Below are 17,947 nucleotides of genomic sequence, written 5' to 3' on the forward strand. Positions count from 1 at the left end.
GTGCTCGCAATTGAGCTGCTCAAAGTTGACGGGCTGTTATATAGTTATATGTTTTTTTCTCGAATATTTTATGACAAATATTTCGAAAAATAAATACTTAAAACAGAGAAGTTATAGTTGAAATTGAATTTGATTAGACCTGAATTAAATTATGCGGCAAGTATAATATATTTATTTTATAATTAATTGCGTTCAATCAAACTATATTTAAATAAAAAAATTTCACCATGTCAAGTTAAAAAATAATTGAACTTTTTTCTAGCAATCAAATTCTGCAGACAAGAAGAATAGGACCAAAATGTTTTATGGAGAATGCTATTATACATATCAATGGGTCTGAATTTTTTAAAGCCTTAGAGAAAAAACTTGCATATATATATTTTTTTTAACATCAAATATTAAAATATTAAATAATAATTTAAGTTTTGGAATAATAAATCATATTATAATTAAATTAAATAAAAGATTTTAAGTTTGAATTTCAAGATTGGTTCACATGTATGCTTCACAAAAAAGAATATATAACACATTAAATAACTAATTAAATATGATTAGATGAATCTTGTATCTAAATTATATATAATAACTAAAATGCTTAAATGATGCAGTGTTGAACAGTAGGTTGGATGTGACTCCATACAGACCTTTTTCTTTAATAAAAATATAATATGTTTTAATTATGCTAAATGTTTAATATGAAAATGTTATCTTTTATATATAATATATTATCATCAGAAAGACAGAAACGTGCAACAAAACCCTCATCGTCAAATTAATAATTAAATCCATCAAGGGATCGACAACTCATGATTATGGCATATTAAATTAATTTTAATTAGACTAGACACATTTCCAAAATTTCATTATCAACAATAATGTCATATCCAGCTACAACAAAAAGCTACTCAATAATCTCAAATATAATTATTAATGCGTTCATATATATATATATATATATATAATTGTAGTCTTTATTGATTATATATATATATATATCAATATTAGAAGAAATATTTCATATATTAGTCATGATTAAAACAAACAGTCGTAATAAATAGTGATTGACTATGATCATGCTATGATTGTTGACCGTGCAAGGTTTTTAGGTTTGGGTGTAATATTGAGTGGGATTCAAATTCATTACCTCAAATGTAAAATATTTTATTCTAAACCATTAATATATCTTGTGGGATGAATAAAGTTCCGGTTTTTAGGTTTCAAAATTCAGATGATAGGTTTAAATATATTTCTTGGCACTTCCTCATGTGTAATTACTATTTAGCCCATCTCCTAAAAAAAGAAAAAACCGAGGAAGAACACACTAAAGGCCAGCAATTAAGTACAAGTTATGGGCCTAAAGCCCAATAGCAATGGGGTTAGCATTCTGAGTTGGGATTGGAAGGTGACCTTTTTCCTCAAGGCTTTTGACTGTATCATACAAACACTGCTTCACGGGTGTGAACTCCAACCCCAACTCCTTCAGCTTTTGGTTTGAGAATTTGTATGCCTTTTTTCTTGGATTCTTTTCATCTGAGCACCTGCACATTCAAAATAATAATCAGATTTTCCATATTTTTACTCTAGGATATTTACAACTTTTTAAAGTACATTACTACGGAAATCATAATTGGTTACTCTCATCATGTATCACCCGCCAACTCCATTCATTAACTTGAGTCCCACCAAATCAAATTCAACTAGAATTGACATCACATTTCAAATTTGACAATGACATTAGGATTAGGTGAGGACATTTTAATTCTTTCCACTACTAGCTAGGCATGGTTCAATCGTGCGAAAATAAAATGATTCAACTTACTTGGAAGGGATAGGATATTCCGGGAAGAACTTGGCCAGAATCTCCACCACCTCACTGCGGTGGAGGACGCTCTCGGCGCAGAGGTGCCGCCCTGATGCAGCCGGTGCCTCAAACAAGAGTATGTGAGCCAATGCCACATCCTTGACATGCACATAGGCTTGGATGGAGTTGGCATAAGTCTTTGCAGATCCAGTCAAGTACTTGAGTATATGAAGAACGCTGGCGTTCACAGTCCGCTGAAGCAACGGACCAAGCACCAAAACCGGGTTGATCACCACCAAGTCCACCCCAAACTCCTCAGCTGTATCCCACGCTGCTTGTTCAGCCACGGCTTTGCCGTAGCAATACCAATTCTACAACAACGGCACATTGCAGTTAATGCACAATCCTCTTAGCAATATTAGTAGGTTTCAATATTTTCTAGCTATAAACTAAAGATTATGGTGATGGTACACGTAGATGAAATGCAAACCTTGGTGTTTTTGCAGAATTCAAGGTCGCTCCAGCAAGTCTCGTCCACAACTTTATCAGGGTCTCTGTTGGGATCCATGTATATTGCACCTATTGAGGAGGTCAAGACCACACGGCTGACCTTGGCTTCTGCTGCCGCCCGTATCACATTTCTGGCCCCGTTCACTGCCGGCTCCACCATTTCCTCCTTCATTTACACACACATCAGACACACACACCATATGCAAGCTGTGATCAAACATGGGAACGCAAGACTAAAACACCAAGATAGGATAAACTAAGTACTAGGTTCGGCCGTCGGGAAAGTTGAGTTGCAATCAATATTAGTAAGTATTAGGCAAATAACATGCTCATCCATTGTATCATGTAGATAAGAGGCAAATCAGGACAAGTGACTTAACCTCCGCCATATCCCAAGATTATTCAGGGTCCTAGTTTAGGTTGATCAACTTACGTAAGATCATGAAACGATCTCAAAGAAAATTCAAAGTTCAGTTGTTCCAACTCTCAAACGTCATTTTCCATATGCATCACTAAGACTCCTACGTCAAATGCAAGCATGCTCACCACCAACTCTTACCACCTACCACCAATCACCAACACCACCGCCACCGCCACCCACCAACCACACCATCCCCGCAGCCAACTTAGGATCACATATGCCTAAACTTCAACAATCCGTTTCTCTCAACTTCACTATTCTTTATTTTTTTCAAAAACATCTCAAAACAAAACCTTTTCTTAAAATATATGACAACATGGCATCATTAGCTCTCAGAAATAGAGTAAAAAAGAGAAAATCGATCACTTCTCCAACTTATATGTAAAATTTGGACGCAAATAAAATGAAAATCATTCTTTTTAAGAGGGAGTAAGTTATTACTTGTTTAATATCTATAGACAACCACATTTATTAATCTTCAACAACATTTAGAGGAAACATCTTATAAGCTCCTACATAAGATGTTTTAATAGCTTAAAGATGTCTCTTATTTTAAAAATAAGCTTTTAAAATGTTTAAATAAATAAAGATGTTAGAGTTTATAAGATGTGTGTTTAGTATAATAAATTTTTCATATTATAATAATGACTGAAAAGTTATTAAACTATTAGAATTTAAAATTATATAAATAAAATAATTTTGCTTTGAGGGAAACACGTCAATTATATGAAGGGTAAAAATAAAATACTAACAAATTATAAATGTATTTTTATTTATTGAATATTAAGATTAGAGAGCTTATAAGATTCTTTAAATGGGCGAAGGTAAACTTTTTAAAAAGAGCTTATAAAATCTGAATAATCTTATATTAGGATCTTAGAAGCTATTAGAGAAAAAAAAAAAAAAAAATTTTGCCAAAACGTTTTCATTGTATCATATCTCTTTTATATATATTTATATATATGTATGAGGATATACTAATTTTTTTACTTGTAGGGACTATAGGAAAACATTGTCCATGTTTTGGTCCATATAAAAAATGAGGCAAAATCGAAACCAAACATTATGATAAGATTTGCCCAACACCCTCTTAATCGAAAAGACTAAAATGGAAAATGCGGAACCAAGCCTTGCTCATTTTCCAGACTATGCATTAACGTTGTGGTCCTAAAGAGAAAGAACGAAATTTTCCACACGGATAAAACGTGAAAAAATACTCTTGATAATATCCATAAATTAATAAAAATCATTTCTTTATTTCTTCAAATATTTACTCACAATCACTAAAAGTATCAGAAAGGGTACTCACTGGATCATCAGTAACCGGAGATGCAGTGTGGAAGACGCCATCGCAACCGTTAATGGCCTCCTGTAAACTCTGATAATCATTAAGATCAGCCCTGCACAGAATCAATCTCTCCTCCGCTCCCTCAAGCTCCCTTAGATGTGAATTCTTGGGATCATCTGCAACCCCCCAAATAAATAAATAAACAAAATTAACAAAACCCTACATGCAAGAACAGAGAAAAGAAAATTAATTAAAAATTGTTCCTGAAAATTTCACCTGGATTTCTGACGGTGCCTCTGACGCTATAGCCTTTCTCAAGGAGAAGTTTAACCAGCCAAGAAGCAACAAAGCCTCCGGCACCTGTGACGCAGACTAGCTTTCCGGGAACCGAGGCCATGGCGGCGTTGAGCGGCGGAGGTTGGTGGAGGAATAGGGGAAATGATGAGCGAGCCAAGAATGACAGTAAGATAGCGCGGTGATTGTGATGATGAAAGAAATTTGTGAAGCACCGCGCTGTATTTATAACTGTAAAACTATAATGCAATCACTTCACCAACCACTTTCGAATTTAAATGGAAAAGAGTTGCAACTTTGTGAAATTGTAGTTGATTTTTACACCTTTTACTTGCAACTTTTTTAGACTGTAAGTCAAACACAAATGTAGTAGAATTTAGGAGTAATTATTTTAAAAAATTATATTTATTATTTTTAAAATTTGTTTTTATTTAATAATAAGTTTCTTCATTAGGCAAAATATATTGAATTTATTAGTATTATAAATAAAATAAAATGAAAATCGATATTTAACACAATTGATTTATTATTGAGTTATTACAAGTCAAACAAATATTTTGTAATTAAACTACATGTTTATAACAGTGAAGATTTGGTCATAAAAGATATATTTAGCCTGTAATGAATTAATAATAAGTCAATTGGGATAAAAATATGAATCTTTATCCATTTTTTGGTTAGTACCATTAAATTTGGTAAATTTTAACTTTTGGGTTACTTATTTTTTAGATAAAAATAAATTTAAAAGGTACTAAATGTAATTTTTTTAAACTATTGGGAATTATGTATAATTACACTAAATATCAGGAGGTATAATTATTCCTGAAATTAATACAAGAGGGAGGGAAGATTGCTAATTTATGATTTTCGGCTAAAATTGTCTTGATCAAATTGCTATTTTTTTTAATTAGAGGAGTAAATTACCAAAATTAATTTCCAAATATTCAAAATTACCATCCTTATATTTAAAGGAGTGGTGTGCAATGTAATTGTTGTCTCGGTGCGAGTAATATTCTCTGTTACAATTTTATATGATGCTCATAATTTTATCGACTTAAAAAAACATTTCACTAGAAAGAGAGTTCTTGAAACTTGTAAGCCAATCAAACTTCTCATCTGCATTCGACTCGACACGAAGATAGCAAAATGACCGTAACTCCACCATCTCAAGTAGTCTAAGTTGGCTAACAGCGTTAGCAACTAGTGCACCCATATAAAGTAATTGGAATGACCAATTTAATCACAAGAACCCCATCAACGCATTAGAATTCAAAATTCAAATCCTCATTCAATCAAGTATTATAAGTTAACCCATAATATACTTAACTAAAATATGTTTGAATAAAACTGAGAGAGAGAGAGAGAGGGAGAGGAAGGGACAGAGAATTGGCACTCACCAACATGAAAGGGTGGCCTACTATTTTGACTATTTCCAAATCTTGTGTATATTTTGCTGAAATTCAATTGAAGCATATTTTCTTGTGTCATACGGAAATAGTAATTCACCCCTTTATATTAAAAATTTAAGCAATTTATTCTTTTGTGGTCTTAAAAAAAAAGTAAAATATCGCCCTCATGCGAGAGGTGCAACATATACGTCCTATGTGTAATTTTAATTAAATTTTACCTATAAAATGATATTTATATTCCTAAATTTGTGTCTTGGAGCGGTCTGTGAGGGAGGGGGATGTGTGTTGTGGGGTTGGACTATACATACATATGTATATTATATTATCTATACATATATTTCAAATATGTATTTTAAAAATTTTGAATATAAATTATATATGCAAATTAAATTTGGACTGTTGATTTTTTAAAATAAGATGTCAATTGTTAATTTAAATAAGATTTTATATGAATCATAGATTATTACAGATGTAATATGAACCATTGATTTATATTAGATAAGATCTAACAATTATAAAAAAAATATACAAAAAATAATTTAAAAAGAAAAATAGGTGTGTGTATCACACAACTCTCATAAGAAGGGGGGGGGGGGGGGGAATTTGCTCATTTTATTAAAACACATGGGGTAAATTACTTATTTCTTTTAACACGATGAGGTAAATTTCTATTTTCGCATAGCACGGGTGGGTAGTATGCATTTTGCCCTATTCTCCTTTTGCTTCAAACCATTTTATACTTCTTCATCTTTTTTTCTAATGCAAATTCTATTTAATACTCCACTACTAATTATGCATATCAAATCTTTTATTGCAAACTCTATTTTATGTTTTATTTCATTCAATATTCAGACATTATATATATAGTTTTTTTTAAATAAAATATATAATATTATCTTTATACATCTGATATGTGTATATTTAGTAACGTAAATAATAGAATATAATTTATAATAAAAAATTCAATCCGCTAATTATTACGAGAATTGGACCATTGACTCTTCCCCCTTCACAAGTTATTCTTAGGACATTGGAAGCTGCACGTCCCACCAAGCAATAAATCATCAACATATTACATACCAAAACCTCCCAAGATTTCATCTCTCCTACTTACAAGGATAATTACGCATCTCCCGAGATTTGATATAATTACATATAAATTTTATATAATTTAAAAAATTATATTTAATATTTCTAACATTTATTTTTATCTTAACAAATAAACCCCTCATTCGTTAGTCAGAATTTTAATTAAAATTTATTGATATTAGCAAAAGATTAAATAAAAATATATATTTACCTTTAATTGACTTAGTATTTATTTTTTATAAGTCAAACAAATCTTTTCTAATCAAACTACTTTTAAGATGCATCTTCACATGATAATGCATGTGAGAAAATATATCTTTTACCCTTATAAGGATATTTTTGTTAAAAAAAAAATTATTTGACCTCCAATAAATTAATAATAAGTCAATTTAAGATAAATTTGAATTTTCGTTCAATTTTTTACTAATATCAATAAATTCAATGAATTTTAACTAACGAATGAATTTATTTGTTATATTAAAAAAAACAAAAAGAAAAAAAGATCAAAAGTATTAAATGTAAAATTTCCCAACCACAAGGTATGTAGATATAATTATACAAACCTCAAAAAAGAACAATGCAATTATCCCTAGTATTAGTTTCTTCGTCATGATATAAACATACGACAATTGAAAACGTGGGCTCAAAACTACCCACCAACTAAAAACGTCCTTTTAAAAAAATTATACAGGTTAAATTACATCAACACCCCTTGATATAAAGTCTAATTACACAAACACCCAATATCTTTTATAAAATTACAAATACTCCCCTTAAGAAGGTGTTAGTATAACCCACCTTGGGGAGTATTTGTGTAGAATTTCGGTATTAAATGGGGAATTTATTTGTAACTACAAGTACAACCTCAAAAGTACTTCTAATTTTGCAAATAATAAGAGATATTTATATAATTGAACCTAACCTCAAGAGATGTTAATATAATTTACCCTTTATAAATATAAGTCATGGATCATTCAAATATAAAAAACTAATTAAATACATAAAAAATTCCGATCAGAATAAATAACTACTATAATAATAAATATATACCGAACTCATGGGACTCAAATCCACGACCAACACTGGGAACTACAAGTCAATTTAGGATCTAACTACTATGATAATATATATATACCAAACTCATGAGACTCAAATCCACAACCAACACTGGGAACTACAAGTCAATTTAGGATCTCTTACACGCATATATTCTACATACAAACGCTACAAACCATATCAAGATAATCTATCCATCGTTTCGAAAATTCCTAGATATGATCAAAACCTTGAATATTCCGCGAGGCAAAAGTACACTTTCGGAAACCGAACTCATGCTGACACATGCTACGAGAAATCTACATAATCCATGCATCAAGGGACCAAATGCAAAGAAGAGTAGCCAAATACAGCCATTTGCCAAAGTACTATGAAATCTAAGAAGACAACATGATATGACAGATACCACAGAAATGAATAGCTGTCAAAGTTGGAACAAGTCAAGAAAAGGCCAATACACTCCCCGATCTTGGCCACTTCCACTTCCTCGAACAATAGTCAAGAAATCTGCATGTTAGCATGTGTTTCGGTTCTCTTCATCGATGTTTCCTACTCTTCCTTGCCTGCGTGATGCTTTACGTCATCCTTTCTAAACACATTTGTCTCGTGCATCTCGTAGTTGGATTCATCATCCAGATGAATGATGTCGGGCACAGAATTCTTAATGATGCTGCTGTGTTCACTTTTTGATCTGACGGTAGAAAGACATTACGGGCCATCAAGATACTTAAAACTAAGCATTGGAAGTGTTGGACTGATTGGATCTCTATACTCGAATCCGCCTTTGTAAATTTCAAATCTCAGAAAGGGAAACTGACCTTTTGGATGATGAGGCAGCATGTTGTTTTTTCAATAAACCTGCTTTCCCTCTCGCAGTCTTTTCTTGAGTCCTGATAGAGTTGATAAACAAAAACAAATTCACTTTTGTCACGGGGCAAAAAGTTGTAACAAAACCGACCAAAGTGTTAATGGAGGTTACGATAATTCCAAATGGTGAATGAACATCCACGAAAAGTATGAGATCCCCTCAAACCAAAATCTAAGGTTGCCATATATATGAGTTAAAAGTTATACTTGAAATGATGAAAAAGGAGTACCATAAATTTTGACTAAAGTACTACTGCCTGAAGCAGGACAAACATGCACTTGCTTAATTAGACAAGAATGGCCTTCAAACTCCACCTCTTAGAATGCAGGAAACAAAGCTCTATTCTTTAATCATAACAAGGAATAAAGGCTCAACGAAGATACAAAATAATTGAAGAAAAACATCTGCAGATCAGATATATTTGGTACTCCTTAAATTACACTTACTTGACACGCTCTTTAGCAGGAGATGGATGGTCGGATGCTCGTTTCTGGGAGGATTTTGAAAAAGACAATCAACATTTGCAGGGAAATGTTAGCACCAAAAATGTAGGATGCAACTACAATACCACAAGGAATAACTTTAACTATTAGATAACAAATAATCAAAACAAAGAACCTTACTCGTCGAAGCTGCTCATGAGCAACCGGTTCCCATGTTTCTTTTCTCAGGTTCAAGATTTCTATTTCATCGTCATCATAGATAATCTGCAAGAAAACAAAAGGAAACTAAGCCATTAGATAAGAAGGTAACTAGAGCAATATAATGCAACGAATTCACTACGGTGGATGCATGATCTGCAGTAGTTAGTATAGTCCCCCAGTCGGAGGACTCCCTTCCTCAATTGAAAGAGTAGAATGAAGATGGAAGGAATTGCATGTTCAGAGGCTCAACAAAAAGTTCAGTTCTGAAATTCTAGTCAAAAGTAAGGAGTACTCAAGATTCATGCGTATGACAGCTAAGTAGTCAACTAAAGGAAAATACAGGAAGAAGAAGAGAAGAAGCATCTCAGCACCGTGTGCTTCTTTGTCACAGGATCAAAAGCTTTAACAGTGCCTGGATAAAACCTGCATATAATGAGTCTTGAAATTAGAAAGAAGTTCGATACGTCAAAAAGAGGCTTTATTTTGCAGTTGAGAAGGAAACAGTTTCACAGGTGAAACTTGTGGAAACCAAGTTTTATAGAAAGTGACAGTTTACTATTTCATGCAATCACTAAAGGTGTACACAGATATATTGATAGATCAATTTTATTAAAGCAAATCAGGGGAAGCATTTAATGAAACGTTTAGTTTCCACATGTAAGCAAGGCCCATTGGTAAGTAAAGCAGAAAAGTTATTCTTGCATTTTAAACCCATAATCCCAAAGTCACCTAGGAGCTAGATTATCATAAATGAAAAGAAATGCCAAATCAGGCAGCATTATCAACATTATCGGAAGCTCACAACAGTATTTTTTTAATTAAAGCAAAGAAAAAATTAATGAAATGATCTGCTTTTTCCTTTAGTCAGGCTGGGACAGCAGGGTGGCCTGCAGTTTTGGGATTTTCTAGAACAACTAAAAAGCTTCAGGTTTAGAAAACAAGAAACGTGATCCAGGTCAGTTACTATGATGCCAAGTGGTATAAGAAAATAGGATATACCATAAGATGATGTGATCACAAATAAACTACTTTAATGAGAGAATCTGAACACGTAAATACTCACATTTCGTCCATCGGCCACCAGACCTGTATCCTTAAGTTAACTAATTCCTCTCCATAATCAACTCTGGACCTCCTGGACTTCTGAATTGATAGCACACATTCCAAGATAAGGCATCTGAAAGAATATTTTAAACTTACGGCATGGTCAATTGGAGGTACCTTTTCATTTTCTTTCCTTGGGTCCTTGGCTTGCTTAGACATAGGAAGCTCCTCTATCTGCATCAATTATCCCAAAAGCAGTTAAGTCTAAGAACATGTAACCCCAAAGAACAATCACAGACATAATGTGACTACCTTGTTGGCAACGTCATCCTGTACATGTTTCTGAGAAATAAAATCTTCCCTGATTTCTTTCCTTCCGTACTGTTCTTGAGGTAACAACTCATGTTTTGCTTTCATGCGGGTATCACGAAGGATTCCTTCTTCCTTCTCAGCCCTGATATTACTCGATGCAGCAAGAGCTCTCTTACCTGTCTTCTTTGGGGCATTGTTACCTCTCTCCTTCAGCTTACTTTGCAGGATGTTCCTTTTCACAGTGGACGGAAATTGCAGATTGTTGTGCTGAGTAATCATGCTCTTTTTCTTCTTTGACTGACCCATTTTGGGTCGACTTGCTTCATAAGAAGAACGATCTTTTTTCTGTGAAGAGTCGCTTAGCATGCTCATGCTTCCCAGCTCTGATGGCAAAGCCAAGTCCTTCTTCTCCTCATTATAACCATCAGAGGATAGTTCACCGGAATACTTGCCACCTGTTGTCCCAGTATGTTCATAACCCTCCTGTGGTCTTATCACAGAACTAGGTTTTCTGCCCCTTCTCTTTTGAAGAGCACTATTACCCGTCCCTGACTTTCCGATCTGCTGACAATCTTTTAATGCCTCCACTGAATTTTCATCATCCAATTGAGTTTCATTACCATTTTTATGAGCACTCTTAGAAAGTCCATCTAACTGGGATGGCCCATCACCAACAGTCGGTGCAACTGCTTTTGACACCTGATTCATCAAATAAATGATAGTGTGGAAACAATTGCTTTAATTGCTTGGCTATTTGGATAATCACACAAAACACAGTTACAAAATTAGACATTAATGCTTCATATCATGATTATGATACTTTTCATGGAATACCAACAAGTCCAATATCGAAACGCCATGATAGACTGTCATGATTTGCAAAAAAAGTATAGGTCAAGTTCCGTAATGTTTCAATGGTAACAGAAAGTTCCAACTCATAAGTTTGTCTTTGATGTTGTATTCTAACATAATTTTGGCATGCGACCGTCTCTAGATGCATGATAGATGTTGTATTATAACATAAATTCGGCATGAGTATCTCCAAATGCATGATCAGATCTCATCATGGTTTATTTTTAGAAGAACCGAGCTTGTAGAGAAGAATTAGCATTTATTGGGGTAGTCGGTATAAAACTCATTTCCAGTATAAATATTAGCCATAAGTGTTGCCAGCTAGATTTTATGTACAGATTCCTATTTGAAAAAGACCGCCAACAGGCCGAGCCTATTACAGCAACAGGTCTAGTCTCAAGTTTTCTGTTGGTTGATGAGACAGACTTAATCATAACCTCAAAAATGTGTTGGTTAGGTCCACCCGTAAAAGGAAATAGTAAAGCCATAAATATGATATAATGACGTCCAAAGCTAAGTGTACATGCTACTCTTCTTCTAATTATATGAAAAAAATCAAATCAGTTTGCAGAAGTCAGACTTGGTTTTTTAAATCATAAGATGTCAGAAAGCATAGCGTGTCTAACTAGGTTTATCTTCATTAATGAAAAATATACAAAGGCATGCTCATTGACCCTCTGGATAACTGGAAAACTGTCACCAAGTCTCCTTTCCCATTTATCTGATATTAAATCTCAGTATTTCCCCAATGGCTTCTCTCTTCAGTCAATAAAGCAATCAATCAAGCCTGATTTGCCAGCACTCTGAATTACGTTATAACTACAGAGCAGTAAGGAAATGGACCACCTAGTTCATCTGCCCTCTCGAGGTCACACGACACCGAAGTAAAAGCTAGAAATTCCTAAATTCTACCCATTTATGTGACTCAAAGACTTTGGTTATATAAAGAATAACAATACAATTATTTGCTTAGGATGGAGCTCATTTGGAGTAATTATCAACTACTCTTGCACCATAAAATATGTGCAAACTACACGCAGGACAAAAAGAAGAAATGTGATACCCATGTAAATTGAACACTTTATAAGTTTTGGAAAAAAAAAACTCAAATGCAACCCTTGGATACCCCTTTCTGGCAAGTTGCTCATGGCCTAATTTTAGGGTGTTGGTGGGCTCAAAGACAATGAGTTCACAAACCGGAAACATGACAAACAATATCAAAGTCGATCATTAGGAGGAACGTAGAACTAAATGCGATATGGGAACCACCTCTTGAACCCATAAAAACCACCTAGATTCCCAATATCCGGCAACTGATCACAGGTTATGTCATGATGTCGCTTTCTGAAGGAAAAGTGATTGTGATACAAAGTCCCACATCAAGTAAGAAATGATAAGTGAAGACTTCATACGCTTTGACCAAAATCTCAAATATAGCTATTAGATATCCTTTTTGCTAATGCATTCAATGGGTTTGGAAGCAATTCTCATATCCAACGGGCTTGGGGCTGGGAGTGATAAAAAATGCCAGCTGTTAGTACTGTGTTCTTATTATTCTTTCCTAAACTGCCTATTGTGTAGTATAATCATTTATATTTCTCCAACTAGCCATTTACATTCTATCATAATCACCTCAAATAGTGCTGGAAATCTAAATTCCATGATCCACTTAAGGCTGCATTTGTAGCTAATACATAGTTGCTCAATTCCTAAATGTACACCTACTTGTTTTTGTAAAAATCCCTGAGTTGCTTATATGTTACCATGTATATCTTATTTATAGCTTGCACAGATCCATTTTCCATATTTCTTTGTGTTCACATTGAACGGGAAAAGAACAAGAATAAAACACATTGTAGTTTTAATAGAACAAGAATAGTTACGTTAGTTCCAAAGTATGACCAAGGCTTGATATCAAGGTATTGGCATTAACAAATGACCATCTGTGATTACACATTAAAGCAGAGGCCAGGTGTTCATCTCTTTCATCTTCCATAAACATTTGATAGTCTATCATGCAATATGATTTTTCCCATGTTCTATCAGGTTGCTGAAGCATTGATCATCTGACAAACTGAAATAGTATGGCTTAAATGAATTTGGTCCAACAGAAAGCAATGAAACAAAGCACAATTTTAAATTCAGAGACTACATGGAGAAGCACGAACCATATCATGGCATATAGAAGTAACTATTTCAGCATAATCCTCAAGAGCCAGATCCATTGCCTTCACTGCTTCTCTGAGATAAGGCTGGACTTTGGTTGCACAATTTTCAAGGACTTTTTTCCCCAAGTCCCAGGAAATAGATGAAGTATTCTGAAGGAAAGAGGAGAATACAAAATACATTTTGGTAGAAAGAAGTAGAATAAATAACAGAACAGTATAATGGATGAAATATCAAGGAAACTGCTACCTGATTGTCCATCTTGACACTAGCTAAAAGGGGCCTCAAAAGTTCAAATGATATTTCATCACTTTCTTCTATCACTAAAGTCATGATCATTTCCATGTATTTGAAGACAAGAAATGGATGATTGGACCTTCAATACAATTAAAAGCTTATTTAATAGGCATTACAAAAGAATCATAGATACAGCAACCCGATAACACACTAGCATTGCAAAGTTCAGCCACTACATTAGCGGAAAGCAAGAATCCCAACCCTTTAAAGTATACTAAAGTAACTTACCTAATATTATTGAGAAAAAGTTGGAACATCTCAACAATCAGCCCATCAGAATCTATGTCCAACAGCATCAGGGATGACCTGACTCTTGCAGTAGTTTCAAGAATCTTCTGAGCCCTAGAATAATTGCGACCAGACTCACAGGGCAAATGCTTAAATGCAATCATGAATAATCGGAAAAATACCTGTCACCACCAATAAAAACTAGTAGGTTTGTAATAGCATGATGTGTTCATAAGAAGGGAAGAATAGTTATACAATTTACACAGGAGAAAAAACTGGCCACATCTGCATACCTTCATTTCATCGTCTTCATAAGGGGGATCTGGAGCAGTTATTCTTGTGAGTTCATTAAAACAAGATGCAACTGCAACTTGGATGCTTACATCACCATGGTGCAGTATCTCATCAGTGATCAGTGCCTTCATGGCTGGAAGAAGTGCACAACATAAGGACCTCGGCGGCTTTTGCCATACCTTGGCTAAAAGGATCTCTACTTCCTGAAAGAACAGAAGACTAGTCATATCCACCTAGCTACAAACAGGATGGGTAAAATGAAGGAATGGAAAAATAACTAAAAGGTCAAGAAAATATAACAAAGTTGGTGAAAAATGTTGTATACGGTAATATCAAAGGGGAATGATGTCTGTAGCAATCACCAAGAAAGAAAATTTCTCTCTACTATCAACAGTAAACAAGCTATTTTGGATCGTAAGGCAAGCTACTATTAATGCAGTTTTTAGTCCTCAAAACTGATAAAGCAGCAAAGAAAATTGGAGATGTCTGTAGCAATCACGCATGAAGCAGATTTCTCTCTTCTGTCAACAGTAAATGAACTATTTTGGTTTGAAATGCAAGCTGCTACTAAAGCAATCTTTAGTCCTCAAAACTGATAAAGCAGCAAAGGAAATTGGAAATCAATCAAAATATCCATCAAATAAGCACTTTCTACGCAAGTGCCAGTTGCATATAGTCTAATGCAAGTGGATCAACATAAAAACAGGATAAAAAACAAGTTTTTATGGATAATATTTTTAATGCATAACCATTTTCAATCAATAACGAATCGCTTTACATTTCTTTAGATGATTGTAAGTGTGAGAATATAAGTTGCAGGTTTGTCTAATTTTTTTATATGTATTTGTTGTTCCGACAAGCAATATATATTGTAGCACATAGAGAGAATCCCACCACTACCACCACCACCACCACCACCACTCTTATCTACAAGCTGATTCAATCAACTTTAACCATAAGGAGGAAAGATGTTTCTGAAACTCGCAAGTCCATGCTTTCCAGAAGCATCCTATCATCAAGAACTAGAAACTATATGAAGGCCATACAATTAACCATTGGCAGCCCAGAGTGGTTACCAACCCAATCAAAACACAAAGTTGCACGAGCAAGATACATCAGAGATTGAAAAAATTAAACAAAGAAACAAAAATTCAGTCTGTATGTCTGCATTGATCCTCCACCAATATACAACAACTACAAATCTGAATAAGGTAAGAATGCAAGCATAAAAACTGGATCTTTAACACAAATAGGAAACTCCCACATATGCAACAATAATTAGACCATCTAAACATGCCGGAAATTCACAAAAAGGGAAAAAAACATGTGAATAGAAAATTGGAATTTCACATATTAAATAGGAATTTGAACGAATAGTTCTCCTGCATGGCATAAAATACAAGATTCTCCACACATTCACACAAATGGTCCCCTGTGTCTCCACATGAACCAGGATTATACACATAACAACATTAAAAGCACATAGACACAAGCCCGAATGGATGCGTGAGCCCATAAAAGGTAAGCTCCATACCCCAAGCAGGATGAGTAGCTCATCAGTTGATGAAGGAAGCGCGAGAAGCCTATCGCCAGCACCAACCAAGTCATCCTCAAGCGTTTTCTGGGAGACTTCATCATAACTAGCAGACCCCATTTCTCCAATTCACCTGTTAAAAAGGAACAAACAGTAAGAAAAAAGAAAAGCCAAGAACACACACACACAAGAATCAAGAACCCCAGCAGCAGCAGCAACCCACAAAAACTCTCTTATTCAAAATGCACTTCAATTTTATGATACACACCAAAAAGAACAAAAACTGAAGCTCAGACACAGCCAAAACTAATGATGAAATGGTGGGTGGAGTAAAAGAGGGGTCTTTTACAAAATGTCTTGCATGCAGAGCCCCTCTTAAACCTCCACCCGGATTTCGCCTCACCCCATCAATTACTACTAATTCTTGGGTTTCAAATCCGTGTATTACAGATTACAATTCTTTTCCCCTCCTCGCTGATGTGTTCGTTTCTTTGTGTGTGTGATTAGAGAAGCGGATTAATGCAAAAACTACACACAATCTTCGCTTTTTTACTGTCTGTTTGTCATGTCTGAAACTTTGGGGTCAGCATTGCTGAGCTGCAAAGGGGCCTTTAAAGTGTTTGTTGTAATGAGGAAGAAGAATTACGTAACTGCCCTTGGGGTCTTAGGAATTTGTACAATTTGTAGATTTTTTTCTTTTTTTAAAATAAAAGCAATGGTCTTAGGAGTTTGAGGGTGTTTTTTGTGGGTTTGCTTTTGTATTTTCCTCATTTCTAAAAGAAGAAAATAATTTTGTTCTTTATATTTATGTAAATATCTTTTAAAAAATTAAAATCTATAATTTAAATTGAAAATTTTAATTAAAACACTTAAATTAAATTATATTGTATAAAGAATATTTAATTAATTTTTTTGTATAAACATAAATCAAAGTTTCTAGCTCAAATCAATTTTTAAAAAATATAAATCAATTTAATATAAAAACTTAAAAATAAAAAAAATTTAAAAAAATAAATCTAGGAGGCGGCGGCGGCCCCAACTCTACCAACGCGGTCGCCTAGAGCAGATGTTGGCGACCACGACGATGGCCACGACGTATTTTTGGGTTTTTTTTTTAGTTATTTTAGGATTGTTTTGATCTGATTCAAAACGGAGGCGAGGGCAAGGTGAGGGGGGCAGCATTGGGGTGACCGAATGTGCCTTATATTCAATAGTAAACATGAAACTTTATTTTCAATAGTATTATGACAAACAAATTAGCAAAACGTAAAGAAATTAGTACTAAATCCTATTCTAACGTGTCACAAAAATAATCACAACTTAATTTAAATAAAACATTATTCCATATCAGCTAGTAAACATGGCCTAGTACTCCTAACTACCTATGTTAGTCGAAGTAGGCACTGAAAGATACTGATTTTCCACCTCTATCTTCTCACCATTCCTCTGCTTATAATCCAAATAAAATAAGGAATACACCACATTGTTGAAAAAAATCGTCAGGCAGAAAAGAAGTGTTGACAGCAGCAGGAAGCCAAATTGTGTGATCAGGCCATTCCCGTCATCATCATCTGTAGATATAACATAAAACAGGACATACACTGGAACACTCAGTAGTATTAACATGAGCATCAGACAATAACCATGGAATCTTCCCTGTCTAGTGATTTCTCCGGCGCGTCTAAATGCCGTTTTCCAGTGGCATTCATCCTCCACACTGGAAATGACCATCACAAGGTTACAAATGGAGGCTAAGTAGGGATAAGTTAGTGCAGAAACAACTCCGATTATAGTAGTTAATCGGGTTAAAATCACGGTTACACCAAAGAAAGCAGTCATG

The 17,947-nt window shown here is 34.2% G+C and overlaps 2 protein-coding genes across 7 annotated transcripts; both read right to left on the bottom strand.

Moving 5' to 3' along the window:
• Window positions 1–1,192: 1,192 nt before the first annotated feature.
• LOC105158313 (cinnamoyl-CoA reductase 1) lies at window positions 1,193–4,585 on the bottom strand. 2 transcript variants are annotated; one of them, XM_011075026.3, is made up of 5 exons: window positions 4,297–4,585; window positions 4,042–4,196; window positions 2,292–2,477; window positions 1,820–2,172; window positions 1,193–1,538 (listed from the first exon to the last, which is right to left on the bottom strand). In XM_011075026.3, exons 1-5 carry the CDS (start codon window positions 4,415–4,417, stop codon window positions 1,355–1,357), a joined length of 999 nt encoding a protein of 332 aa, XP_011073328.1. In that variant the 5' UTR covers window positions 4,418–4,585; the 3' UTR covers window positions 1,193–1,354. The 2 variants fall into 2 exon arrangements, with proteins under 2 accessions (XP_011073328.1, XP_088734347.1); XM_088878221.1 differs by lacking the exon at window positions 1,193–1,538 and having other exon boundaries at window positions 1,816–2,172.
• Window positions 4,586–7,912: 3,327 nt separating this feature from the next.
• On the bottom strand, window positions 7,913–16,707 carry LOC105158314 (sister chromatid cohesion protein PDS5 homolog D). 5 transcript variants are annotated; one of them, XM_011075028.3, is made up of 14 exons: window positions 16,511–16,705; window positions 16,108–16,240; window positions 14,573–14,776; window positions 14,280–14,461; window positions 14,004–14,130; window positions 13,757–13,906; window positions 10,737–11,435; window positions 10,602–10,658; window positions 10,444–10,523; window positions 9,752–9,803; window positions 9,360–9,443; window positions 9,183–9,226; window positions 8,687–8,758; window positions 7,913–8,559 (listed from the first exon to the last, which is right to left on the bottom strand). In XM_011075028.3, the coding sequence occupies exons 2-14, from the start codon at window positions 16,225–16,227 to the stop codon at window positions 8,418–8,420; spliced, it is 2,013 nt and encodes a 670-aa protein (XP_011073330.1). In that variant the 5' UTR covers window positions 16,228–16,240; window positions 16,511–16,705; the 3' UTR covers window positions 7,913–8,417. The 5 variants fall into 5 exon arrangements, with proteins under 5 accessions (XP_011073330.1, XP_011073332.1, XP_011073331.1 ...); XM_011075030.3 differs by lacking the exon at window positions 16,511–16,705 and adding an exon at window positions 16,376–16,510; XM_011075029.3 differs by lacking the exon at window positions 16,511–16,705 and adding an exon at window positions 16,331–16,443.
• Between the last annotated feature and the right edge of the window lie 1,240 nt (window positions 16,708–17,947).

Source organism: Sesamum indicum, linkage group LG3 (assembly GCF_026168435.1).
Source record: "Sesamum indicum cultivar Baizhima isolate 11 linkage group LG3, ASM2616843v1, whole genome shotgun sequence".
NCBI classification, from domain to species: domain Eukaryota; kingdom Viridiplantae; phylum Streptophyta; class Magnoliopsida; order Lamiales; family Pedaliaceae; genus Sesamum; species Sesamum indicum.

Excerpts from the sequence above, each read along its gene's own strand:
- LOC105158313 (XM_011075026.3), bottom strand. The coding sequence starts at position 4,417 with ATGGCCTCGGTTCCCGGAAAGCTAGTCTGCGTCACAGGTGCCGGAGGC. Across the intron at positions 4,197-4,296 it reads AGGCACCGTCAGAAATCCAG|ATGATCCCAAGAATTCACAT; the intron begins GTGAAATTTTCA and ends GGGGGGTTGCAG. Across the intron at positions 2,478-4,041 it reads CTCCGGTTACTGATGATCCA|GAGGAAATGGTGGAGCCGGC; the intron begins GTGAGTACCCTT and ends GTGTAAATGAAG.
- LOC105158314 (XM_011075028.3), bottom strand. The coding sequence starts at position 16,227 with ATGGGGTCTGCTAGTTATGATGAAGTCTCCCAGAAAACGCTTGAGGAT. Across the intron at positions 14,777-16,107 it reads AGCTACTCATCCTGCTTGGG|GAAGTAGAGATCCTTTTAGC; the intron begins GTATGGAGCTTA and ends CTGTTCTTTCAG. Across the intron at positions 10,524-10,601 it reads CAAGGAAAGAAAATGAAAAG|AAGTCCAGGAGGTCCAGAGT; the intron begins GTACCTCCAATT and ends CTATCAATTCAG.